We start from the raw sequence: 25,053 nt of genomic DNA, 5'->3' as shown, positions 1-25,053 counted from the left end.
CCTCTAGTATATACAATATAAGGTATAAATAGATAAATAACCTTCCCCCCCCCGTCCCCACCCTGCGCTGACAGCGGCCGCCCCCCACTATGGGGGCTGATGCGAGTAGGAGGGGCCCCCCCCGACCCCCCCATTGCTGGGGGAGCGGGGCCGGCACCCCCCTATCCCCCTCTCGCACCTTGGCATGGCGCAGGGCTGGGGACAAGGACAAGGGTGTCCCTCCCCTTTCGCCATGGAGCCCGGCAAGGGGGGCTCCTGCTGCCACATCCAAAGAGAGGAGAAGGGGGGACGCATCCCCACGGAGAAGGGAGGCCCCGATGGGGGGGGTTTGGGGGGGGTCTCACATTTCAAAATCACAACAGAAAAGGTAAAAGAATCATAATCTAAGACGTCAAATGAGGTAGGTTTGGGTGCAGAAGCTCCTGTGTCTGCCGGGGGGGCCCTCGCCGCGGGTCTCGTCCACACGCACAAACAAGAAGAGATTCGAAAGGAACCGAGCGAGCTCTGGCCGCGGGCGGCGCAGAGCCCGGATTGTCGAGCTCAAGGAGTCTGTTACTTGGTACTTTTAGCGAGCAAAAATGTTATTAGATTCTAAAAAAAAAAAAAAAAAAAAAAAAAAAGAGAGAGAAAAAAAAAGGAAAATAAAATTAAAAAGGAAAAAAACCCAAAAAAACCAAAAAAATAACCCTAAAGTTGGGAGAGAGGAAAAAAAGCCGGATCCGGCTCCGGCGCCGCGGCTGCTGCTGCCACCCCGCATGGAGGCGGGGGATGGAGATGGGGGGGTCTCCCTCTCTCTCTCTCTCTCTCGCCGGGGTCCCCCCCGACACAAACACTTGATTCCTCGCAGGACGAAGCAAAGAAAACCCTGAGTTGCCAGTTCGTGCGTCCGTGCGTCCGGCCGGGCGGCCCGCGCGGGCAGGGCCGGCGGCAGCGGCTCCCTCCCCACGGCCCGGCCCCCCCGGCACCTCCCGTGGCCCCCGGTGGGTCGTGGCAAGGTGACGGTGTGGTGGGGGGGGGCGTTGTGTGTGCACCCCCCCCCCCCGGCTCCTTCTTATCCCACTCAGTTCATCCACTTGCGACAGTTCCAGGCTCCACAGTGGCAGGGGATCTTGTGCTGGTCGTCCTCGAAGTCGAACTGGTAGTCGTAGGTGAGCTGTGGGGGAGCACGGTGTCAGCCACAGGCCAGAACCAGCCCCCGGGCCTCCCCCAAGGGTCCCTGCCTCACCTCCTCCCCCTTGGGGATGCGCCGGCTGGAGATGATGATGATCTTGTCCTCCTTGTCGAAGGTCACGACTTCAGCCACGCAGTTCGGGGCGCACGAGTGGTTGATGTACCTGGAGGGGGCACAGAGAGGGGTGCTGGGGGGGTCAGCGCCAACCTAGGGGGGGTCCCACCACCCCTAAAGCCCTGTCATGCTCACCTGGCCGGGCCCCCTGTCAGCGTGGCGTCAATGACGTGCTCGTTGTTGATGCGGAACATGTAGATGCCGCGGTTCTAGCGCGAGAGAAGAGGGTGTCAGTGGGTGCTCCCAGGCCCCCACATCCCACCAGAGACCCCCTCACATCCCACTGGATCCCCACCTGCTCCTCGTAGATCTTCTCCCGCCGGTTGGCCACCTCGTTGCGGATGATGGTGCCGATGTACTCGATGACCATGGTGTGCTTCTCGATGTCCTTGGCCGCGTAGAGCCCCAGGCCCTGGATGCGGGAGCGCGCCAGGTACACGTTGTTCTTCCACTCCGTCTTCAGGCGCCGGTACTGGGAGGACTTGGAGTGCACAAACTGTTTGCTGTAGGGCGTGTTGGTCTCGCCGGTGAACGTGCTCTGGTAGGCCTTGGACATGCTTGTGCTGTTCAGGGTGTGGGGCCTGCCGGTGCGGGGTGAGAGCGGGTCAGAGCTGAGCGATCCCATGGGATCCCGGCTCTCCCGGGGGCTCCCGGCCCCACTCACCGCTTGTAGTGGGTGAGGATCTTGGGCTCAGAGCGGGCGCAGCCGGTGGGGTTGATCATTAGCGGCAGCTCCATCAGTGGGTGCCGCCCGTACCGGAACAGGTAGTTCTGGCAGCTCTCAACACCGGGCAGCTACGGGGAGGGGATGTTGAATGGTGGCACCGCAGCCACAGGGCCCCTTCGCAATGGGGGTGACCCCCATAGCGGAGAGGAGGCCCCCCCCCCCGGTCCAGGCAGGACTTACCGACTCAGCGATGCGCAGCACCGCATGCACTGTGAGGCCGAAGAGCTCCTCGCCCTTCAGGTACTCCGGGAAGAGGCGCAGCATGTCAGCTTCCTTCCTCATCATCGCCACCGGCTCGATGATCCGGTTCCAGACGGCTGCAGAGGGGAAAGGAAGGGTTGGAGCCAGGGAATACTGCAGCCCACTCCCCTCCAGCTCCAGCCATCCCAGGTCTTCCCATTGCCACGTTCCCCCTGTTCTGGTGCAGCTCAGCCATCAGCAGGGGATGCAGGAGGAGACCGGAGAACACAGGAAGAAGGCAGGGGATGCAGAAGGCGGGGATGGAGCAGGAGGGCTGGGGGAGCAGGAGGAGGATGGAGGAGGAGGGCAGGGAATGAAGATGATGAGATGCAGGAGGAAGGCAGGGGATGCAGAAGAGCAGCACCCGCAGCTCCCGCTTACCTTGTGGTGAGGAGTCAGAGAAGACCAGATCCTCCAGGCCCTGCTCGATGACCTGCACCACAAACTCGGGGCGGCCGTTGTTCTCGCAGATGGTGCAGCGGTAGCAGCAGCGGCGGTTGTTGGTTCGCAGGCTCCAGTAGATGCGTGTGGCCTCGTAGCCCACAGGGTAGAGGGCCGTGACGCTGTGGAAATCAGCCATCTGGTGCGGCAGGAGCTGCCCGATGGCGTGGAACACCAAGCCCCCGACGCGGAACATGTGGAGCCGCTCGCCGCGCTGGATGATGCTGGCGATCTGCTTCACCTCGTCCCGCTCGATGTACACGCGGCGGAACACGGTGAAGCTGCTCAGCTCCTGCTCGCACGGGCCCTTCAGCTTGTGCACGGGGCACAGCATGGTCTTGTCCTTGAAGAACATGCACTTGGCGCGGATGGCGCAGGCGAAGTGGTACACGCTGGGGCAGCGGATGCGGTTGCAGCTGTTGGTGGCACCGGTTTTCTGGCACAGGGAGCACTTGGTGAGCAGCCCGCGGTGCAGAGCCACCTCCACGTTGATCAGGGCCCCTCCTTGCGTCTCGTACACCTCGGTGGACCACAGGGCGCAGTTGAGGTGGACCCAGAGGTCCAGGTCGAGGTTGAGCAGGCGTGCGGGCCCGTCCGTGGCGCCGTCGCCCTCCTCATGGCAGAAGCAGCACTTGCGCAGGTCCCGCGGCACCTTCTCGGGGCGCAGCGTGGTGCCCAGCTTGTCGATGAACTCCGCGATCTCCTTGTCCCCGTCCCGCTTGGCCCCCCCTTTCTGGATGGTGACGAGGAAGCGCAGCCGTTTCCACCTCACCCCCTTCCACTTCTTGAGCCGTGGCCGCGCTTCGTCCCCGTCCTCGGGTGGGCGCGAGCGTGGTTTGAAGCGCGGCGGCGAGTGGAGGCCCACGGCCCCGTCCTCCTCCTGGGGGGCTGGCGATGGGGCTGGGGGTAGCGGGGACAGCGGGACCGGGGCTGCCTCAGGGGCTGCCTCTGGGTCAGGGACCCGGGCAGCCTCAGTGGGGCTGGACGGGGAGGGGACAGAGGGGGACAGCGGGGGAGAGGGCTCCTGCGGCATCACCGAGAGCTGCCGCACGTCCAGGTTGGAGACGTTGTTGACGTAGCAGTGGTGAAGGGTCTTCTCGGGCACTGGGCTCTCCTGCGGCGCAGGGAGGGGGCACAGGTCAGAGCAGCCTGGCGATGGGGACCCGCAAACCTCAGCCTCCCCTTCTGCACCAGCCTGGAAGACTCAGCACCCTCTACATGGTCACACTTGGTCCCAAAGTGCCCCCTCCTGCACCCCGACACAGCCACAGCCTTCCAGGCGCCCCACTACCCCCGGGAGCACCCCTGCACCGCGCTGACCTGTCTGAGCAGTGTCAGGAGGTCCAGCTCGCCCTTGAGGCTGTACCCGGGCAGCACCGCATCAAACTGCTTCAGCCACTCGGAGCTGCTATCTGGCACCTTCCCAGCCAACGCCACCTTCTCCTTGGCACCGAGCACCCCTGGGGACAAAGGCAGGAGCCCATCATGGGGAGCCCAGGCTGGGGACATGAGGGAGGTGACGGGCACAAGGCAGATGCTCACCAGCCATGTCCGTCTCCACCTTTTTGGCCTCGACTACAGCCGCTCGCACGGCACCGTCGGGGAACAGCACCTCATAGGAGCTGGGGATCTTCACGCTCAGCAGCTCGGCCATGGCCACCATCACCCCGTTGAGGTTCTGGGCGAGAGGAGGATGCAGTGGGCCCAGGACCCCGATGCCACCAAGCAGGGACCCTCAGGGTCTTGCCTGTCCCCAGCCCCTCACTCACCTTAGCGGCTGCTGCAGACACTGTCAGCATGACGGAGACCTCGCTGCTCTTACCCTTCTCCCACGGGGACCCCACCTTCCCAGGGGGGGCCCCAAAGGGCTCCGGGACCTCGTAGGGCTTCGTGTCGGGGAACACTGGGGTGCAGAGAAGGGGGTCAGAGCCGCGCAGCCCCAATCCCACCACCAGATGCCCCTGCAGAACCAGTGCTGGGACTCCATCACCTTGTAGGGGACAGGCTGGGGTATGGGAACAGGAACAGGCCAGCCCCAATGCAAGCCAAGGAATCTTCCTCTGCTCTTCCACACCTTAGGACCCCTCCTGCTCCATCCAACCACTGCATAGACCCCTTCCCACTCAATTCAAGCACCCTGCAGACCCCCTCCCCTGCGTGGTCTGTACATCCCATGGATGCTCCTGCCCGGTCCATACACCCCACCAATCCCCTCCTGCCTGCTTCGCATGCACCACAGCCCCCCCTTGCCCTGCTCCATGCACCCCCCCATCCCAGTGCAGCCCACCTGGGATACTGGCCCGGGGGATGATGGGGATGATGGGGGACAGCACCCGCTCCTCCAGCTCCGGCTTGGCCTCGCTGAGCAGGGGGAAGCGCAGGAGCTCCTCGCCCAGGACGCTCTCGGGGGACGAGGCCGGGACGATGCTGTCGGGGGAATCGCTCTCATCGTCGCTTTCCATCCTGTGGGGAGGGAGGCGTCAGGGGAAGGCGTCACCCATGGAGAGGTCCCCATGGCGGGAGGGTAGCCAGGACTAACCTGACATCCTCGGTCTGGTTGTGAGGAGGGGTGGGCAGAGCTGCCAGCAGGTCCAGGCTCTTCACTTCCACGGCTGCTGGGTCTGCACACGGAAAGGACAGGTAGCACCGGGGGGTGACGGGAAGCAGGGGGGGGTTTGCGCCACTCCTGTGCCCCACACGCGCATCATCACCTTTGTGGCCATGGGGCTCGCAGGCCGGGTCGCTGTCCTTGGGCTGCTCCCCCAGCTCCTCTGGGGCTGTGACTCCGTTCACCATCTTCTGCTGCACGGAGGGCGGCGGCGTGGGGGGCAGCGAGGAGGGCGGTGTGGGGGGGTTGCTGAGGTTGTTCTGGGCAGGTAGAGACAAGCGGGGTGAGCACCGTGAGGTGCTGCAGCCCCACGCAGGGGGCCAACAGCACAAACTCCCCCTATTTACCTTGGTGAGCAGCTGGGAGTAGTAGTCGGGCACGCTGTTGAGCACGGCGCTGCCAAAGGCGCCATGGAGCTGGCTTTTGCCATTGATGGGGCTGCTGCCGAAGGGCGCGAAGAGGCTGAAGTTGGCCGCGATGGTCGGCTCCGTCAGCGGCAGCAGCGACAGCTCCTGCAGGCAGAGCGGTGAGGAGGGCCCGTGGGTCGGGAGCAGCCCCCTCCCCACACCCCTGCCCCAAGGCTGTACCTGCTTCAGCTGCCTCATGAGGGCCTCCCCCGGCCGCAGCCCCTCGTCCTTCCGCAGCTTCTTGCGGGAGGCTGGGACCCGCTCGTTGCCCTTCTGCACCCGCTTGGGCTTGGTGGGCGCTGGCTTCCTGGCGATGGAGGGGTCCTGCGGAGGGAGCGCGGACGCCGGGATGAGCACAGCCCCACAGCCACCAGCCCCTCCTGCCCCATGGCGCACACTCACCTCCCGGCCCAGCAGCACTGGCGGTGGCCGCGGCTCCATCCCGGTGCCCCTGTTCTCCGTGTGCCCATTGAGCTCGCCCGGGCTCTGCGCCGAGAGCTGCACGTTCTTGGCTCGCAGGAGCTTCTGCAGCAGGAGGTGCCCGGCCTCAGAGCGGCCACCTGGGGCCAGGAGGCTGTTGGCCTGGCTGGCCCCGGGGTCCCCATTAGCCTCTGGTTTTGGGCCTTCATCTCCATCCAGCTCAAATTGCGCCACTGCCACTGCCTCCTCCTTCGGCTCCTGCTTCACCAGCACCACTGGGGCTTCACCCGCTGTGGGGGCCCCCTCTGGCCCTGCCCCATTGATGTGGGTCTCACTGGGGTCTGCACCAGGAGCCTCAGGGTCCCAGGGGCCGTGCTGTGGGTCGGGGATGGTGCCGCTTGGTGCTGATCCCTGCTCCAGGGGTGCCGCCGGGCTGGGGGCCAAGGCTGAGACCCCTGGTGACGTCTTCTTTGGCTCTTGAGGGCTCTGCTCGGGGCTGGCGAGGTGCTGGGGGGTGCAGCCCAGGGGTGAGGGGGCCGGCGGCGTGGGGAGCCGCACGAGGCCGGGCTGGGGGCCGCGGGCAGCCAGCGCTGCCTGCACCAGCTCTGCCAGCGGCTGCTGGGGGGGCTGCCCTGGCAGCGCCCGGCCCTGCTCCAAGCCAGGCTGAGCCTCTGCCGGGGCGCCCGGCCGGGGCTGGAACAGGGGCCCTGGTGGGCGGGGGGGCTGCCGGGCGGTGGAGCCGTATTCCGGGGCCTGCCCGGGGAAGGGGCCGGGCGTGCGGAGCGCCTGGCTCTGCTGCAGGAGGTTCTGCTGGTGCCGCTGCACCAGGAGTGCCTGGAGCTGCTGCTGCTGCTGCGGCGTCAAGTGCCGCAGCTGCGGGTTCTTGGCCAGGACCCCCTGGAGCTGCGCCCGGATCTGCCCCATCATGGGCCCCGGCACCTGCCCCAGCAGCCCCGGGGGCAGCGCAGCCGAGCCCGGTGCCGGTGCTGCTTTGTGCTGCACGGGGCTCTGGAGCCTCGGCTGCCCCTTGCCCGGCTGCTCCGGTGCCCGCGGCAGCACCAAGCCCTGCGCCGGGCCCGTCCCGCAGCCCTGCGGTGGCTCCAGCGCCCCAGCAGCATCCCCGTGCTCGGGGTGGGCAGCGCCAGGGCTCTGCAGCGGTGCAGCAAGCAGGGAGCCTGGCTGCATGGAGCCCGGCCGCAGCGCTGCCTGCGGCGAAGCCAAGAGGAGCTGCTGGCCCTGCCCCAGCTCAGCCTGGTGCTTGGGGGCCGGGGGCTCACCGAGGGCTCCCTGCTGCTCCCCGTGCAGCTGCGCTCCGCTCTCACTGCCCTCGGCGGGCAGGGCGCTGCCGTCCACCCCTCCGGGCTGCTCCTTAGCAGCCAGGACCGCCGGGGCCGGCTGCATTCCCTGACTCAGGTGCAGCACGGAGGGGGCCTGGCCCCCCGCGCCGTGCTGCGGAAAGTGCTGGATCGAGGGTTGCCCCTGGCCCAGCCCCAGGAGACCCGAGTTCTGCTGCTGCTGCGGGGCCAGCAGCGCCCGCGCCTGCCCCAGCTGCTGGGACAGCACGAGCCGGTGGCTCAGCATCCCCGGAGTCTGCGGGGCCACTTGGGGCGAGCCCAGCACCCGCTGCTGGTGTGGGGCCAGCAGGACCTGGCGCTGGGGCTGGCCCAGCACTGCCTGGTGCTGCAGCCCTGCTGCCTGTGTGTGGCCCAACAAGCCCGACTGCTGCTGCGGGGAGAGCTGCTGCACCAACAGGCTCTGCTGGCTGCCCATCAGCCCCGGCTGCTTCGGCACCATGGGCTGCCCCACCATGCCTGGCTGTGGGGCTGGGGTGGGCTGCTGCTGGCCCAGCAGACCGGTCTGCCCCACCATGGCTGCTTGTCCCATGACACTGGGCTGCTGCATGGATGCCTGTGCCATCACGCTGGGCTGCTGCATGGACGCTTGTCCCATGATGCCAGGCTGCTGCAGGGAGGTCTGTGTCATCACACCCGGCTGTTGCATTGAAGCTTGTCCCATGACACCCGCCTGTTGCATCGACGTCTGGCCCATCATGCCCTGTGGCTGCATCGAGGTCTGTCCCATGACACCCGTTTGCTGCATTGACACCTGGCCCATGACACTCTGTTGCATGCCTGCCTGTCCCATCACTCCTGGCTGCTGCATGGATGCCTGCGCCATGACGCCCTGTTGCTGCATCGACGCTTGTGCCATCACACCCGATTGCTGCAGCGATGCCTGGCCCATCAGCCCCGGCTGCTGCTGCTGCTGCAGTGACACTTGTCCCAGCATGTTCTGCTGCTGCTGCAGCTTCTGGGCCAGCTGCATCCTCTGGAGCTGCCTCTCCTGCATGAGGCGGGCATCTGCGCCCAGCCCGCGCAGCGCGGGGTTCCCGGCGAAGAACGCGTTGGAGGTGCTGGGCACTGGCGCGCTCCCCACGCCTTGCTGGCCCATGAAGGACAGGCCCTGCTGCACGGCCATGGACACGCCGCCCTGGGGCAGGCGCAGCCCCCCTGGCTGCCCTGGCTGCTGGCCGAGGCCTTGGGCACCCACCACGGTCCCCACAGTCTGCTGGACGCCGTGTGCCGAGAGCAGCTGCCCGGGGAGCTTGGACATGAGACGGGGGCTCTGCGACGGGCTCAGGGCCATCACGGCTGAGGCCTGGTGCTGGTGCTGCTGCTGCTTGTTGCGGTACTCGGCCATGAGGTTGGTGTGCTCCTTCTGCTGCTTCCGAACCTGCGGGGCACAAGGCAGGGTTAGCACCAGGGATGGTGGGGTGTTAGCACCGGGGATGCAGTGTCCACCTCCACTCAGGATCCTACCTGGTCCAGCTGCTTCTGGATCTTGCTCTGCTGCTCCGTCACCAGCTTCAGCTTCTCAGCATCGGCCTCGGGGAACTCGCGCCCAGCTTTCTTGGCCGTCCGCTGCTTGGCACACAGGGCTTTACGTGACTTGCGGTGCGCCCCGATCTGCTCCTCCAGCACCTTCAGCTGCATCTGCAGGAGCTGCTGCGTGTGGAACAGCCACTCCTCGTACTGCCGCTGGTCCGCCTCGTCTGTGGGAGCAGGGAAAGGGCTGGGATCAGAGGGGAGCAGCCCCAGAGCCAGCCCGGCTCCTGCGGGCAGGATGAGACCCAGCAGTGCCACCCAAAGCAGTACTCACTGATGACGCCCTGCGCAAAGGTGGGTGGGTTGGGGCGAGCCTGGGCTGGGTCTGCGCCGCTCCGCTCCTGCCAGAGAGGTGAGGGTTGGGGACATCGGGGACACCAGACCCTGTCCCCAGTGCAGCTCCTGCCTGAGCATCAAAGCAGGGACCCCCCCGGGCACCCCACTTACTTGTCCGCTCCCCGCCAGCAAATGATTCTGCATCTCAGAGACAGATGGGCCTCCTGAGAGCCGCTGGGCCAGCAGAGAAACCTGTTGCCTTTGGGGGGGACACAGAGATGAAATGAGCCCCAAGGCACCCTCTGCCCATCCAGTGTGCCTCACTGCCTGCCATGCTCCATACCTGTTCATGCCTGGGGCCACCCCGATGCTGCCCTGAGCCATCACTTTCTTGATGCCCTTCAGTGCCACCATCTTGGCCTTGGCAATAGGGTCCATGATGTCCTCGGCTGCAAATTTGTCCAGGTCTGCCACAAAGAGTGATGGGTTTAAAGTGAAACAGGGGAAGGTCATGCTGGATTTAAGGCAGGAGTTCTTCTCCGTGAGGGTGGTGGGACACTGGAATGGGTTGAATGAAGAAGCTGTGGCTCCCTCATCCCTGGCAATGCTCAACACCAGGTTGAACAGAACCTTGGGTGACATGGTCCAATGTGAGATTTTCCCTGCCCAGATGGCAGAGAGCTGGAACCGGACGATCTTAAGGTGCTTTCCAACCCCAAATCCACCCAAACGGGGCCTCCCCCAAACCACTCACCCACAGCCCCTACCTGTGTCTGGGAAGAAGCTGTTGGCCAACTGCTGCTGCATGACAAGCTGGGGGGGCTTCATGCCCAGGGCAGGTGGCTGCACTCCAGCCATGGGCTTCTGCACCAGCACTTGCTGCTGGCCCTGCTGCTGTTGCGGTGGCGCCAGGGCCACCTGCACGCTGTGGGGGGCTGCCAGCACGTGGGGCTGCGCGGGGGCCATGCCCATGTGCGGGGCCAGCACCGGGCCCTGCTGCGGGGCACCAAGCCGGGGCGGCTGCGCAGGCATCAGCGGGGGCCTGGCCACCATCCCCAGCTGCAGCGGGGGCTGCGGGGTGCCCAGGCGCGGGGGCTGCCCCTCGGGGGGCTGTGCAGGGCCCGCGGGGTGCAGCAGGGGGTGCCCCGGGAGGTGCGGGGTGCCCCGGGGCAGGTGCGCTGACATCTGCTGCTTCTTCTGCAGCTCCTTCTTCTCATGCTCCAGCAGGTCCTCGATGAGCAGCGGCAGCTCGCTGGCCACCAGTGAGCTCTCCATCTTGTCCAGGTCATCGGCCGGCGAGTGCCGGGCACTGCCCAGCCCCAGGGCCCCACTGTCCAGCTCAAACTTCTCCAGCAAGGGGTTGCTCTGGGGGCCCAGCTGGGCAGAAGCCAGCCCCCGGCTGCCGTACGGGTCCTTCTCCGGCGCAGGGACCGCAGCGTGGCCACTGCTCGGGAAATGGGTCAGGCCAAGGCGGGCCGGACCGGCACCAGGGCTCAGGAGGCTCTGGCTGGGTTTGAGGCTCAGGCCCAGCGAGGCAGAGATCTTGTCCGTGCCCTGCAGCGCCTCCGACTTGACAGGGAGCCGCTCGGGGCCGCTGGCAGTGAACTGACACGGAGAGGTCTTGAGGCACCCGTCCTCCAGCTTGGGCTTGATGTCAGAGGGCAGCGAACCCACCTTCACCTCTGTGGTGCCTGCAGGGCAAGGAGCAGAGCCCAGGCCCACCCCAGGCACCACCAGCCCTTCCTTGGGCACCTCCTGGTCCTCCACAGATGGGGCTGAGTCTTTGCCATCCCCGGGGTCAGGGAGCTTCAAGCTGGGAGCTGGTGGCTCCGTCTTCAGCTGGGCTTCGCGCTCGGCTTTCTCATTGGCCGACTCGACCAGGCGCAGATGCTCGTTGAAGATGTCCTTCTTATCGCCCGTGTCCAGCTCAGGGTCGGTGTAGGCCAGGAGGTCAAATTCGTCCCCGTTCAGCAGGTCATCCAGGTGGGGATCCGCCGTTTCCAGGCTGTCCAGGTTGTCCAAGTCATCGTCCCCTTTGGCCACATCCGGATCCAGGCTCAGGTTGGCCAAATCATCGTCATCTTCCAGGTCTTTGTGGGAACCAAAGTCATCATCGAGATCGGGCTCCACTGGCACCTCGCAGGGCAGGCGCCCCCCCTCCAGGCTCAGGTGGCTCTTCCCGGGGGCTGGAGCCAGTGCAGGCTCGGCTGCGGGAGCATCCTTGGGAGCATCGGGGCGCAGGGCAGAGCCGGAGGACAGCGGGCGCGGGGGGACGTGCGGCAGCTCCATGCTGGGGCCCGGCAGCGGCGCAGCTGCTTTGCTGTGGGGCTGGTGGTGGCTGTTGCTCATCTCGGCTCCCTGCGGCGACACGGGCGGCAGCAGCACCGACACCTTCTGCGGCTGCAGCACAGGCAGCGGCTGCATGGGCACGACGGGGGCGCAGAGCCCCGGAGCCGCGCTCTCCTCCCCGGGCAGGAAGAAGCGCGGCCGCGGTGGCTGCGGGAAGGGGGAGCCCAGGACCCCCCCGGGTCCCTTCTGCACGTTGTGGCGCAGCTCGATGAACGGGGCACCCATGGCGGCAGGTGCGGCGGGCACTGCATCGCGGGTACCCAGGCTGCCCACGGTGCTGCTGGCGCCCGGCGGGGGGAAGCGGGATGTGACCGGGAGCCGCAGGGCCGCGGCGGCTGCCGCTTGCTGCTGCTGCTGCTGCCAGAGGTGCTGCTGCGGAGATGGCGCCGGGAACACCCCGCGGGGGTAGAAGGCTTGAGGGGGCCCCACCGCTGCCCTGCAAGACACCGTGACCACAGCACTGGGACCTATCGGCACTGCCACACGCAGCACCCTGGCATCCCAGTGAAACCACAGCCTCAGTGGTGCTTCCCATGGGGAAGGGATGGGGTGAAGCTCTGCTGGTGCCCACCCTGCTGTGGGGTACTCACCTCCCATTGATGTCCATGGCAGACGGTGTGGCCGCCGGTGGGGGCCGCGAGAGCCGCTCATCCTGCGGGAATGCTGTCGGCACCATGACAGAGCCGGGCAGCTTCCCAGCACCTGTGGCCAGGGTCCCCAGCAGGCTCTTATCCTGGGATGGGAAACAAAGGCACAGCGTCACCGCTGCACCCACCCGCAGGCTCCCAGCAGAGCCGTGCCCCACGCTCTACCTGTGCCGCTGGGTACGGGGCCATGGCGCGGCTCAGCTCGAAGGCCTGGCTGCCAGCCTCAGGTGCCCAAGCTGCCGGGGAGGCCGTGGCTGCCGCTGCTGCTGCGCTCTCCTTCTCCTGGCGCAGGCTGTTCCGCTGGATCTGCTGGCGGATGAGCAGCTCCCGGAGCCGCTGGCGCTGGGACACAGAGTCAGGAGCCGGCGCACAGACACCGGACCCTCAGCCCCACAAGGCTGCTGGTTCCCCCCTCGCATCCACTTCCAAACCCAGCCCAGCCCTTACCTGCCGCTGCTTCTCCAGCTCTGACTGGCTCATGGTGCCGAGGGGCCCGTCCTGGCCGCCAGGCAGCTCCGCCAGGTCCCGGTTTGGGGGTGCTGAGAGCCCCACGACCGCCTCCTCCCTCTTGTCGCCCGCTGGCCCCAATGCAGCTCGGGGCAGGAAGGGGACAGAGGGGTCCTGCTGCTGCGGGGTGGCCGGGGGCTGCTGTGGTAGCACCGAGGGCGGACGGAGCGGGGACAGGCTGTAGGTGTCGGTGCCCGTGGCGCCCGGCCCCAGCGGGCTCCCGGCTTGGTGGAACCCGGGGGATGAGGCGTAGGCCGAGCTCTGGGGCTTGCTGGGGACGTAATGGCTGTTGATCCCGTGGGGCTGGTGAGACGGGGAGCCCTTGAGCGGCTCCGGCACGGCCGGGGGGAAGGTGAAGCGCATTGGGGGCTGCCCCCCGGCGAAGACGCTGGCGCCGGGGGAGCGGGCAAAGGGCAGCTGCTGCCCGGCCGGTGCCTTGGCGTGGGGGTCCCCTGCAGGGGTGCCCCCAAACCCGCCCCCGGCCACCGCCTTGAACCCCGGCTCTGGCATCTGGGGCCGGGGGGGCTTGTGCAAGGGGGTGAAGGGATCACGGGACTGGGGCCGGGAGGGTGGCTGGGAATAGGGGTCTGGGGACTGGAAGCGGGGGGTGACGGGGGACTGGCAAAAGGCTTCATTGGAGAGGGGGCGGGGGGTGAGCGGGGACTGGGAGCTGGACTGGGACTGGGGGCTGGCGGGGACACGGGAGAAGGGCTCTGAGGGCAGGGAGCGGGGAGGGAGGGCGCAGCAGGTGTCCGGGGGCTGCAGTCGCGGCGTCAGCGGGGGCTGCGCGTAGGGGTCCAGGTAGGGCGACTGCCGGTAGAGCTCAGGGTGGGACGGGGGGGAAGGGGCCAGCGGGTGGGGGTCCGGGGGCCGGTGCCCCAGACCCGGGCTCTGCGGCTCCACCTGTGGCACCCGCGGGGTCATGGGGGCTTTGAAGACATCGGCCCCTTTCAGCTCCACAGCGGAGAGGTGGGGGCCTCCCGGGGAGTCCCCATAGCCCAGGGGGGGAGCGTAGCCGGGGGAGCAGACCCCCAGGCCCCCCCCTTCCTCCTTCTTCACCTCCAACCCCTTCTTCTGCTCCCCGAAAGGCAGGGGAGAGAGCAGGGCCTCAGGGGGCCGTGCCCCGGGGCTCCCTGGCACGGAGAGGTTGTCCAAGGAGGGGCAGCGGGGCTTGAGGAAAGGGTCAGGGGTGCCGGGCTGGTGCCGGGGGGTGCCAGGTGGTGTGGGGTGGAAGTCGGGGGCCCCGGAGCGGGGCTGGGGCTGGCTGGGGAAGGGCTGGAAGGCAGCACCCGCCGTGGGGCTCTGGCCCAGGGGCGAGGGGAAGCGCGGCTCCAGCGCGTAGGCAGGGGCCGCACCGTAGGGCTCATGCGAAGGCACTTGGGCAGGGGACTGGGGGGGCAGCTTCAGGAAGAGCTCGCTGGGAGACTCCGGCCCCGCTCCGGCCCCCAAGGGGGGCTTCAGGAAGCCCTCGCCGGAGCCGGGGGGGGGGCTGCCGATGTAGACAGGCTGCGTCCCCGGCGGCACTGGGATCCGCAGGTGCAGCGAGGGCCGCTCCGGCTTGCGCAGTCCCTCCCCTTTGGTTTGCTTGTTGATCTGGCTCTCAGCCTGCTGCAGAGAGAGCCCGGCCGTCAGGGGGGGCCACGGGGCTTCATGGGGGGCTATGGGGCTAATGGGGGGGGATGGGACACCCCCGGGGCCGCCGGGCACCTCCGCGCTCCCGCACGTACCTTCTGCACCTTGTTGATGCGATGAGCCGCCCGGTTATCTTTGGCCTTTTGCTAACAAAAACACGAATGAGCTGACTCCCGGCCCCCGGCGCCCCGGCCCTCCCCAGCCCCAGCAATGCCCCCCCAACACTCACCAAATAGGGGGCTTTGTCTGCGGCAGGGACCTTCCTCCAGAGCTTCATGATCTGTTTGCAACGGCTCGACCAGTCTGGGAGGCCGGTAGGAGCAGAGGAAGAGAAGAGAGACGTTAGCCCCTGCCTGACCCACATCCCCCGCGTGCCTCCCATCATCGCTGCATGGAACACCTCAGCAGGTAAGACCTCCCCTTGGAGCAGGGAACGGGACAGCCCCCCCAGAGCCCTACCTGGATAATCCTGCTTGAGGTTGGGGAAGTTCATGTTGGCATAGAGCACGGGCGAGATGGTGGAGAGCTCGCCCAGCTCCTCGTCCTTCTCCCAGCGCTGGAGGCTGCGCTGGTTGTAGGACAAGCCGTCCCCCTCGCCTTCCGTCGTCGGTGTTGTGGGTGTCGAGGGGGTGGTGGCGGCCGAGCTGCTGGCCCAGGGGCTCTCAGGCTCGCAGTGGTCGGGGCTGAAGAAACCGCTTCGCTCCCTGCATGGAGATGGGAGGGTCATGGGCTGGAACAAGGGGGTCCCCAGCCAGCGCCCTGGGTGCAGCCCTGGCTCCGCACGTACCTGCTGTCGAGGAACGGGGACTGGCAGACACCCGGGTATGAATCCAGGGATACAGATCCAGAGAGAGAACCCAGGGAAACGCTCCCTGTGAGGGGAGAGGGGTCACAGCCCTCAGACAATGCAAGACCGCCCCAAAACACTCACCCCCGCAGCAACGGGGAAGCCCCTCTCCCACCCTTTCAGGACCCCCCATTCACGCCCCAGACCTTCCCCTTCACCCACCCTGCCCTGGCAGCTGGAGGTCTCCCTGCAGGAAGGGGCGCTGTGCCCTGCCGGGCTCCTGCCCTGCACCTCCGCTCTCCATCGCAGCGGCCACGCAGTTGAGGGGCTGCTCCCCGCGCTCTGCCGAGCCCAGCACGTCCTTGAAGAGCTGCTGCACATCCTTGCTCTCCATCTTGGGCAGCTCTGCAGGGGCAGGAGAGCGTAGCCGTGCCGTGGGGCAGGGCTCCCAATGATGGGAAACGGAGGAGGTGATGATGGGCATGGGGGGCTCCTCACCTTCCGTAGGGATCTTGTCCAGGTCGGAGCTGAGCGCGCCCTCCCCTGGGGTCGCTGGTTTCTCCGTGTCCCCGGGGTCCGGGGAGTCCTTCGGCTCGTCAGTGCCTGCAGGGAGGAACCAGCAGATGCTGGGGATGCCCTCAGCACCCCAGGACCCTCCTGTTCTCAGCCCCTACAAGAGACCTCCCGTCCACCAGGGGGACAGGAGCCCTTCCATCCACCCGAGCCACGCAGAGCACCGCACTACCACGCCGCTCTCTATGGTCACCAGCGCCATGAAGTCACTGAGGGGCACCATTGAGTTTCCCCTCCCTCTTTTCCCACCCTGACTAGAGCGCCCTCAACCACAGGGCAGCCCCGTCTCTATGGTGGCAGGCGCTCTCTGCCGCCCCCTACAGGCGGCCACGGAGGACGCGGTCTGGGTCCCGCGGACTCACCCAGGTCCTCGCCCTTCGCCTCGTCTTTGCCCTCGTCGTCGGGAGCCGCAGCGCTGCCGTCGGTGCTGTCGTCCCCTGTGGAGCACCAGACATCAGTGGGGCAGCAGAGCTCAGTGAGGCTGGGGTGACACAGGGACCCCCAACCGCCTGCCGTGTCCATGGGGACCCACACTCACCTCGGGGGTGCACCGGAGGTTCCCTCCTGTCGTGGGGGGCTCCCTGCAGCGCCCCAGCCAGGCTGGGGTCCCCCTTGTGCCGGGGGGCGCCCTGGCCCAGGGAGGGGCGCACAGCGCCGTCCCCTACGCCCCCCGCTGCCAGCAGCGCCCGGCGGCTCAGGTCCATCAGCGCCTTCCCGAAGAACGCCTCCTGCTCCAATGGGAACGGAGTAAGCGCCTCCCTCCATCCCACCCCGCGTGTCCCAAAGCCACCTCCATCACCGCCCCAAAGCCACCTCCGTGTCCCACCTGCAGGTATGGGGGGAACATGTCCTCCAACTTGCTTTTCTTCCTTCCCCGGCGCTTCTTCTTCTCGTCCCCCTCTCCCGAGCCCGGGTCCAGGCCACCCTCAGCCGGGAGGTCACCCGGAGCCCCTGCAACAGCCGCCCTGTTAACACCTTCCCCACACCCAGTTTGGGGCTGCTCCAGCAGCAGGGTGGCAGCAGCACCCCAGGGAAGGGATCGGGGGTGTCCCCAGGCCCTACCATCCTCTGGGTGCCCGTCTGTGCTCAGCCCCTCGCGCCCCACTTCAGCCAACACCGCTGAGACCTTCTTGAGGCGCGTGTGGGACTTGCGCTGCCGCACCATGAACCCGCCGATGCCTGGGGAGCAGAGGGAGAGGTGATAGGGATGGGTCAGGGCACAGAACAAGGAGGTGAGGACGGGTCTCAGCAGGCTCAGAGGGGGACCCTGGCTCCAGGGGAGCAGCACTCACCCGGCCGATAGGGTTTGCGCTTCCTCTTCTTGCACTCCTCCGGGTCCTCCAGCCCCTTCCCTGAGTCCACATCGGCCCCAATGTCACGGTCAGGGCTGGCCGGAGCCTCCAGCTTGATCTCACACTCCATGTGCTCAACACCCACTGTCGAGGCAGAACAAGGGACACGTTAACGGGGTCCCCGACCCCCCCACGCCTCACCCTGCTGCCAACACCCACCTTCAGCTTTGAGCAGCTCCTCAGCATCCAGGTCTCCGTCCTTCTTGTCATCGGGGCCCAGGGGGTCGCTCCCCTCCAAGCCCCCGTCGCCATTGAGGGTGCCCGGGCGGCCCTTGCGCTGGCGCCGCTTGTGCAGGGGGGACAGGGAGAGGTTGCGCAGCACGGCCATGCCCGTCTCTGTCAGCCACACGCCCTCGAAGCGGAAATACTGCGGCTCTGCGGGGACAGGAGCCAGGCTTGGGGGTGAAAACCAGCACCGGGAGTGTGGCAATGGGAATGGCACCGGGAACGGCATCGCATGTACCTGGTTCCTTCGCCTTGACCAAGGCAGCCTCTGTGGGAGATGTGGGTGCTGCAGAGGGAAAAGGAGATGGGAGGTGAGCCCCCAATGTCACAGAATCCCAGCCTGGTCTGGGTTGGGAACGACTTGAAGCTGATCGAGTTCCACAGGCAGAAACACCTTCCACTAGAGCAGGTTGCTCCAACCTAGTCTTGAACACTGCCAGGGATGCAGCATCCAAACCTTCTCCATTCAACCCACCCCAGTGTCCCACCACCCTCATGGTGAAGAACTTCCTCCTAAGATCCTATCGCAACCTCCTCACTAGCAGGTTAAACCCATCACCCCTTGTCCTGCCCCTATACCCCCCACATCCCACAGGCTCCCCATCCCGGCCACTCACCGGCTGGTTTGACCACATAGGGCTGGCAGGCGCTGCAATCGAAGCCTTCATCCGCAGCCTGCTCCACCTCCTCCTCAGTGAAGAGGCTGTCACAGGCCGCATGCAGCCACCTGCAGGCAAAGCAGGGACCCCCATCAGCATCACCCCATGGCCACCCCATCTGGGGTCCACCCCACACGGAGCCCCCCTCTCACCGGTCACAGTGGCGGCACTGGATGAGCAGATCGTCTTCCACGTACTTCTGGCGGCAGAAGGGGCAGACGACGAGGCTGGCGCAGGGCGCGCAGTGGGTGTAGTTGTTCTGCCACTCGCAGTGGAAGCCGGGGGACGCTGCCCCACACTGCACGCAGCACACACACCTGAGGGGCGACACAGGGGGTCAACACCAGCTTTAACCCCCCCCAAGGCTCCCCTCATGCCTGGCCACGCACCACTTGCACTTCCAGCCACCCTTGGGCACGGTCTGCAGCGGTGGGTCCAGGCAGTACGTGTGGTAGCTGATGTCGCAGTCGTCGCAGAGCAGCAGGCGCGAGGGGTCGGAGGCTTTGCCACACACCTCACACACGATGCACTCCACACAGCGCCAGCCCTTCAGCAGCATCACCTTCGTGATCTGGGCACGGGGATAGGGGGGCAACGTGAGACCCAGGGATGGCCGTGGGAGGGCCCGGGCTTGGTGTGGCCATGGGGAACACCCCAGAGCACGGCACGGCCATGGGGAACAGCCCAAAGCCATGTGGCCATGACCTCATGCATGCACTCCAAGAAACATGGCTCAGTTGTGTGGATCCCCATGGGCAAAGCACGGTCCCATCAGTCCAGTGTGGGGCTGAGGGGTACCAGAGGTGTCCTGGTCGCCCTCACCTTGCTGTTGACGCAGTAGGGGTGATAGCACTGGGAGCACTGGGAGCAGGCGAGGAGGTGCCCCTCAGCCCCACGCCCGAAGCTGCCGCACACCACACACATGTCCTGGGGGAGAGGGACCATGAGCGGAGGAGGGCAGGGACCGCCTGCCCCGTCCCATCCCTCCGTCCATCCTGCAGCGCCCCGGTACCTGCATGAGCACGAACTTGTCAGTGTTGGAGAAGAGGACGACCGTGTTCTGCATCGTGTCATCATCATCCTCATCCTCCTCCTTGCTGGGCGAGCTCTCCACATCGGCGAGCTGGGGACAGAGCAGGGAGCTCAGCATCCACAACCACAGATCCCTCCATGCGCTTTGGGGGCGCAGGATCATGCTGCCCACCCCACAAGTCCTACGCTTCTGGGGTAAACCCCCAGCCCCACAACACAGCTGCAAGCAGTCATGTACTTTCCTCCCTCCCCATCCAACCCAAGGGTTCCCAAGCTTTTCCAAGGCCCTGGAATGGTTGGGAAAGGGATGAGGGAGCTCAGCTCCCAGCCCTGCCACCCAACAGCCCGGGGTACCCAGCACCCATCCTTACGGCTAAGGTGTCAACAGACGATGTGGTTGACTTCAGGCGCGCACGGCCCCGGCCCCGGGCCCCATGGGACCCACCTCGGGGTCGCCTCCTTCCGGGGAAGCTGCTGCTGCGACCCTAGGGCCAAGGGGAGGGGGGCGGGGTTAGAGCCACCGGACCCCACCGCGGGGCCCAATCCTGCCCCCATGGCAGCGTGGGCTGGGTCAGGGCTCACAGGAGGTGCTTGTGGGTGCCCCGCTCCCCCGGTACCTGCTTGACACGGGAGCGCCCCGGGGAGCTGCGGCGCCGGCTCTTGTCCCCGTCCCCTTTGGCTGCGGGCTCGAAGAGCAGCGAATCATCGGTCTCAGCGCCCAGCGGCAGCGACCCCGCGTCCTCCTTCTGCAGGCTGGCATCGGCCGAGGCCGGGCCCAGCTCCAGGGACAGGGACCCGGCGCCCTCGGGGTCCGGGGAGCCCAGCAGCGGCTCGGAGCCGGGGAAGCTGCTGCTTGTGTCGCCCTGGCTCAGGTTGGAGATCTCATTGAGGATGTCGGGGCGCGGGCGCAGGGTGGGGGGCTCGGCACCGCCCTCATCCCCACGGTCCACCTTGGCTCTGGCCGCGCACACCTCCATGGGGGTCTCGGGCCGCAGCTCCTCTGGCTCCAGGAGCAAGGGGGAGCCCTTGGCATCGGGGTCCCCCCTGGCCCGGCCTTCCTCCAGCGCCTCCTCCTCGCTCAGCGGGGGGGAGCTGCCGCTGGTGCCCTCCCGCTCCAGCCTCGGTGCTTCCTCCTCCTCCTCCTCCTCAGGCAGCCCGGGGAAGGGCCCCAGTTCCGGGGCTGGGCTGCTCCGGGGGGGGTCTCCGGGGGGGCTGCCTGGTGACCCCCCCTCACCACCGCCGGTCTCCATCTCCTCGTCCTCGGGGGGCTCAGTGGGGGCCGGGGCGCAGGTGGGGGAGCCCAGGTGGGGCAGTGGGGAGCCGGGGGGCTCGGTCTCCATGGCCGGGGGGCTGCCGGGGGGCTCGGGCAGCGCTGGGGGCGGGCACTCGGGCTCCTCATCCTCGTTGGCAGCAGGGGAGGGGGCTGCGGGGGGGGCAGGTGAGACGGCACGAAGATCTGGGGGAGCAAAGGGGGGTCAGAGGGGATCCCAGCAGAGCCACCCCCCCCCAGCGCACCCCCAAACCCACCGGGGGGGGCTGGCAGCAGAGGTGCTGGGTCCAGGGGCTGCAGCGGCTCCAGCTCCAGCTCCATCTCCTCCTCAGGGGGCACCTCCGGGGCCAGCACTGGAGCCTCCTCTGCCAGCACCACCTCGGGGAGGAGACCTGCGGGGTGCAGTTGCAGTGAGGGGGGGGGCCCACCACCCCCTGTGCCACCATTGCCCCCCAGGTACCCCCAACAGGCAGCAATGAAGGTGGGTCAGTCGAGGGTCACACAAGAGCAATGATCCCGCACCCATGGGAGACAAGACAAAGGGGGCAGAACAAGCCCCCCCCCCCCATTTACCTGGTGGCGCCGGGTCCTCCTCGGGGGGCGGCTCCTCACTCGGGAGCAGCTCTTGGGGGGGCAGCTCAGCGGGGGGAGGATCCTCAGGGGAGGGCTTGCTGGGGGGCAGCTCGTCGGGCGGGAGCTCCTCAAGAAGTGGTTCATGAGAGGGAAACTTCTCAAGAGGTTTCTCGGGGGGCAGCTCCTTGGGGGGCAGCTGCTCAAGGGGCAGCTCCTCAGGGGGGGGCTGCTCAAGCAGTGATTTATCAGGGGGCAGCTCGTCCAGGGCAGGGATTTCAGGGGGCAGCTCGTCCAAGAGCGGGATTCTAGGGGGGAGCTCATCCAAGGGGGGTATTTCGGGGGGCATTTCAGGGGGCAGCTCAAGGGGAGGCTCACTGGGGGGTGATTCACTGGGGGGCAGCTCCTCCAGGGGGGGTCTGTCAATGGGGGCCTCATCAAGGGCTGGTTGTTCAAGGGACAGCTCCTCAGGGGGTGGCTCATTGAGGGGCAGCACAAGAGGAGGGGGCTCCTCGGGGGGTTGCATTTCCAGGGGAGGCTGCACGTCCGGGGGGGGCTCCACGACAGGGGGGGGCTGCATGTCAGGGGGGGGGTCATCAGGGGGCAGTTCATCGGGGGGCACCTCCACAGGGGTCAGCTCGCCAGGAGGGGCCCCACCATTGCCTGGGGGTCCCTCTTTGGGTTTCCCCCCTGCCTGCGCCTCCTCATTGCACCCCACAGGCTCTGGCTCAGGGGTGGGGCCGGGCACATCCGTCACCTCTCTGCGCTCGGGGGACACCAACCTGCATGGGGGGCACAAGGTGAGGGGTGCAGTGCTCAGCCCCCCCAGCCCCAGCAACCCCCATGCACACTCACGTCAGGGCCGGGGGCTCCGGCGCGGTCCCTGGGGCCCCGAGGGCGGCTTGGTGCTGGTGGCAGCTCTCGCACACTGAGAAGCCCCGGTACCAGCGGGAGCCGGGCTCCAGCGCCGCCGCGCGCCGCCCGCACTCCGAGCACACCCGGCAGCTCTGGGGGGCAAACACAGACCTGTTATGGGGTGCAGGGGGCACCAGCACTCCCTGAGCCCCCCATGGTGAAACCAGGACTCACCGTGCACTTCCAGGAGGCAGGGGGGGAGCCCTCATCAGCCGGCTCCATGCAGGACATGTGGTAGCCCTTGTCACAGCCCTCGCACACCAGCAGCTTGGAAGCATCACCACGCTGCCTGCGGGGTGCAGGGGGGTGTGAGGGTGGTGACCCCCCCCATGCACCCCTTGTTGTGTGTGTCCATGGGACGGGGCTCACCTGCAGGCCTGGCACACTCTGCACTGGGGGCACTGCCACCCCGAGCGCTTGCTGGGGGCGAGGGTGATGTCCAGGCAGCGCCCGTGGTAGTGCTGCCCGCAGCCGGTGCAGAGCACCAGGTCCCGCAGGTCCCCTGGTCCCGCGCACACCGGGCACCGCACGTCCTCTGCGCAGAGACAAAGGGGGGTCAGGGGCACCCCACACTGGGCTCTAGCCCCCAGGACACCCCCAATGCGGGGGGGGCACCAGCCCCACACGCACCCATCTGCAGCGCCTCGGCCACATGCTCGGGACACAGGAGCCGCCGGGTCTCCATGGACTGGAAGCAGCCACTGGCGGCGGCGCACGGGAAGTGGTAGAGGCGGTGGCAGGCGCTGGCCCGGCACGGGATGGTGGCCCCCCGCCGCCGGCAGTGTTCACATTGCTGCGGGCACAGAGCCCGGGGGGGTCACCACCGGGGCGCCAGGGCAGCCCCCACCGGTGGCCCCCCCCCGGCCCGGGTCCAGGTACCTGTGAGATCCCTGAGAAAACAGCTCTGTCCACAGCTCCCGGCTCCTGCTCCGCACCGCCCGCCCAGGCTGCGCAGCAGCGGTGCACCCAGCAGTGCCCTGCGGGGAGCGGGCATCAGCACCGAGTGTGGGACAGGGGGACAGTGGGATGGGGACACTGGGAATGATGGGACCAGGATGTAGGCAACAGTGCAATGGGGACACTCGGATGATGGGATGGGGATGTAGGGAACAGTGGGATGGGGACACTGGGAATGATGGGATGGGGACACTGGCACCATGGCCGCTCACCTGTGGGCTCAAAGAGCTGTGCCAGCTTCACCCCATCCGAGAAGCCGACCTGGGATGGGTTGTCCCCCACTGGCTCCGGCTCCAGCTCCGGAGGTCCCTGCTCAGGGCCCTCGGGGGGCTCGGGCCCCCCCAGCCGCTGGCGCCAGTCAGGTGCGGGCTCAAAGCGCTGCAGCTCCCGCTGCCCGTGCAGGCTCCAGTCCCCACAGTTGCAGAGGGCGCAGCGGCGCGGGGGGGGGCTGCGAGAGGTGAGCACGGGGGTGGGTCAGGAGCACTGGGACCCCCCGATCAGCTCCGTGTCACTGGGACTCCCCCCTCACCTGCAGGCCTGGGGCGGTCCCTGCGCGTCCGTGCTCTCCGTGCCCTCTGGCACCAGCCCCACGGAGGCTCCTTCGGGGGGTTTCAGGGGGTCCCCCTCGGCGCTGCCCATCTCCTCCGCGGCCGCGGCCCCATCGGCTGGGGGGGCGCAGGCGTCAGCGCCCATGGCGGGGGACACGGCACCAAACCACCCCCCCAGCACCCCCATTCCCATCCCACGCTTACCCGGCGCGGCCGCGTCCTTCTCCTCACTGGGCGGCTGCTGCTCGTCCATTCTGCCTCCGGCGTCCCTCGGGGGGGGGGGCCCGCGGCTGAGAGGGAGGCAGAGCCATCAGGACCCCCCCCCGAACCCCCCCAGCCCAAGGGACAGGGCAGGTCCCCACCGAATGTGGGGATCTCAGTGGGGCACAAGCATCGCTCCTCATGCAGCCCATAGGCTCTACGGGGGGGGCCTGCACCCCCAACCCCCCCCAAGTTCCCCCATGGCCCACAGCTCCCCCACTGAGGCTGCACGGGAACCGCATGACCCTGATTACACCCAACGGGAAGGCTCTATGTGGCACCAGTCCCCAGGGTGCCATCGGGACCCCCCCCATGGCAGCTCAAAGGGGGCACAACCAGGACACCTCCGCTCCTCCCACAGCAGGACTTGGGGTGCTGGATGAATGAGGGTGCCCAGGACCCCCCCCAAGCAGCCTGTGGCTCAGTTTCCCCGCACGGCCCCAAAGGGGGTACAAGGGGGGGGTCACCCCCAAGCATTGACCCACCGGGGCTTCACGAACACCCAAACCCGAGGGGGGGAACACGGCAAAGGGGACTCCGAACCGGGCAGCACCGGGGGTCCGGGCCCCCCCACCCCAGAACACCACGAACAGGCCCGCGATGGGGCAGCCCCTGGATCCCCGTGCCTGGAGCTTGGTCCCCGTCGCGGCGCCGCTGCTCCGCAGACCCCCGCCCCCGGCGGTCCCGGGAGGGGGTTAAGGCCGCCCCGGGTCCGCTGCGCCCTCCCCGGAAGGGCTCCGACGTGCACCGGGGCCGCGGAGGGGGGGGGCCGTGGAGGGGCCCGGCCGGGCCTGCCCGTCCCCCCGGGGGGCTGCAGCACCGAGCGGGACGCCCCGCACCCGCCCCGGAGCCTCCGCGCCGCCTCCCGCCGCTCCCGGTACAACCGGGCCCTCCCGGGGAGCCGAGCGAGCCAGGCCCGCTGCCCCGGCCCGCAGCGGCCTACCCGGGACCCGGGACCCCGCAGCGCGGGGCCGGGCCGTGCCTCGGGCTCAGGCCGGAGCCGCACCGGCTCCGCGGACTGTACCGGCGCCGGTAGCGGACACAAAGGGAGCCGGGGGCCGCGCTCCGGGCCCGGGGAGGCCTGGCCGGGCGGCGGCGGCGCGGCCCGGGACCGAGCGCGGGGCCTCCCCCGTTGCGGGGCCGCTGGGGCCCGGTCCCGACAGCGCGGGAGCCGCCTCGGGGCCGCCCCCCGTCCCCCGCCCGGCGCTTACCCCCTCGGCCGCCCTACGCCGACGGGCCTCGGGGCGCGGGACGGACGGTGCTCCCCGGCGCGGCCATTTCCAGAGGAAAGTAGGTCCCGCCGCCCGCCCCCCGCCCCGCCCCGCCCGCCCCCGCCCGCCCCACCGGGGCCGCCGCGCTGCTCCCCCGGGGCCCGCGGCCGGGGCAGAGGCGGGAGGGGGGGGCGCCGCGCCCGCACTACTTAGCGGCGGGGGCTCGGGCGGAGGGAGACGTTGCGCGGCGGGAGCTGCGCGGCCACGGA

The 25,053-nt window shown here is 68.0% G+C and overlaps 1 protein-coding gene across 1 annotated transcript; it reads right to left on the bottom strand.

Annotated features, from left to right (window-relative positions):
* Window positions 1-97: 97 nt before the first annotated feature.
* On the bottom strand, window positions 98-24,872 carry KMT2D (lysine methyltransferase 2D). The gene is made up of 55 exons (XM_080635550.1): window positions 24,785-24,872; window positions 23,517-23,602; window positions 23,294-23,429; window positions 22,977-23,212; window positions 22,687-22,784; window positions 22,438-22,600; window positions 22,177-22,342; window positions 21,982-22,096; window positions 21,748-21,899; window positions 20,896-21,674; window positions 20,580-20,714; window positions 19,670-20,508; window positions 19,424-19,537; window positions 19,033-19,143; window positions 18,843-18,947; window positions 18,410-18,591; window positions 18,173-18,337; window positions 17,979-18,088; window positions 17,600-17,647; window positions 17,296-17,511; window positions 17,077-17,220; window positions 16,847-16,963; window positions 16,611-16,735; window positions 16,323-16,512; window positions 16,147-16,221; window positions 15,710-15,814; window positions 15,434-15,616; window positions 15,212-15,296; window positions 14,884-15,128; window positions 14,654-14,727; window positions 14,520-14,570; window positions 12,733-14,400; window positions 12,451-12,627; window positions 12,229-12,371; window positions 10,057-12,074; window positions 9,633-9,756; window positions 9,461-9,548; window positions 9,288-9,354; window positions 8,948-9,180; window positions 6,111-8,861; window positions 5,889-6,032; window positions 5,649-5,813; window positions 5,405-5,561; window positions 5,233-5,314; window positions 4,981-5,156; window positions 4,463-4,596; window positions 4,236-4,371; window positions 4,014-4,153; window positions 2,634-3,807; window positions 2,193-2,329; window positions 1,950-2,080; window positions 1,581-1,866; window positions 1,421-1,494; window positions 1,226-1,334; window positions 98-1,153 (listed from the first exon to the last, which is right to left on the bottom strand). Exons 2-55 carry the CDS (start codon window positions 23,563-23,565, stop codon window positions 1,061-1,063), a joined length of 15,720 nt encoding a protein of 5,239 aa, XP_080491676.1. The 5' UTR covers window positions 23,566-23,602; window positions 24,785-24,872; the 3' UTR covers window positions 98-1,060.
* Between the last annotated feature and the right edge of the window lie 181 nt (window positions 24,873-25,053).

Source organism: Psittacula echo (assembly GCF_963264785.1).
Source record: "Psittacula echo genome assembly, chromosome: 27".
Lineage (NCBI taxonomy): Eukaryota > Metazoa > Chordata > Aves > Psittaciformes > Psittacidae > Psittacula > Psittacula echo.
The sequence above is the reverse complement of the archived record's forward strand: the minus strand, read 5'-3'. Positions and strand labels throughout refer to the sequence as shown.

Excerpts from the sequence above, each read along its gene's own strand:
- KMT2D (XM_080635550.1), bottom strand. The coding sequence starts at position 23,565 with ATGGACGAGCAGCAGCCGCCCAGTGAGGAGAAGGACGCGGCCGCGCCG. Across the intron at positions 4,372-4,462 it reads TGTCTGCAGCAGCCGCTAAG|AACCTCAACGGGGTGATGGT; the intron begins GTGAGTGAGGGG and ends CCTCTCGCCCAG. Across the intron at positions 1,154-1,225 it reads GCATCCCCAAGGGGGAGGAG|CTCACCTACGACTACCAGTT; the intron begins GTGAGGCAGGGA and ends GCTCCCCCACAG.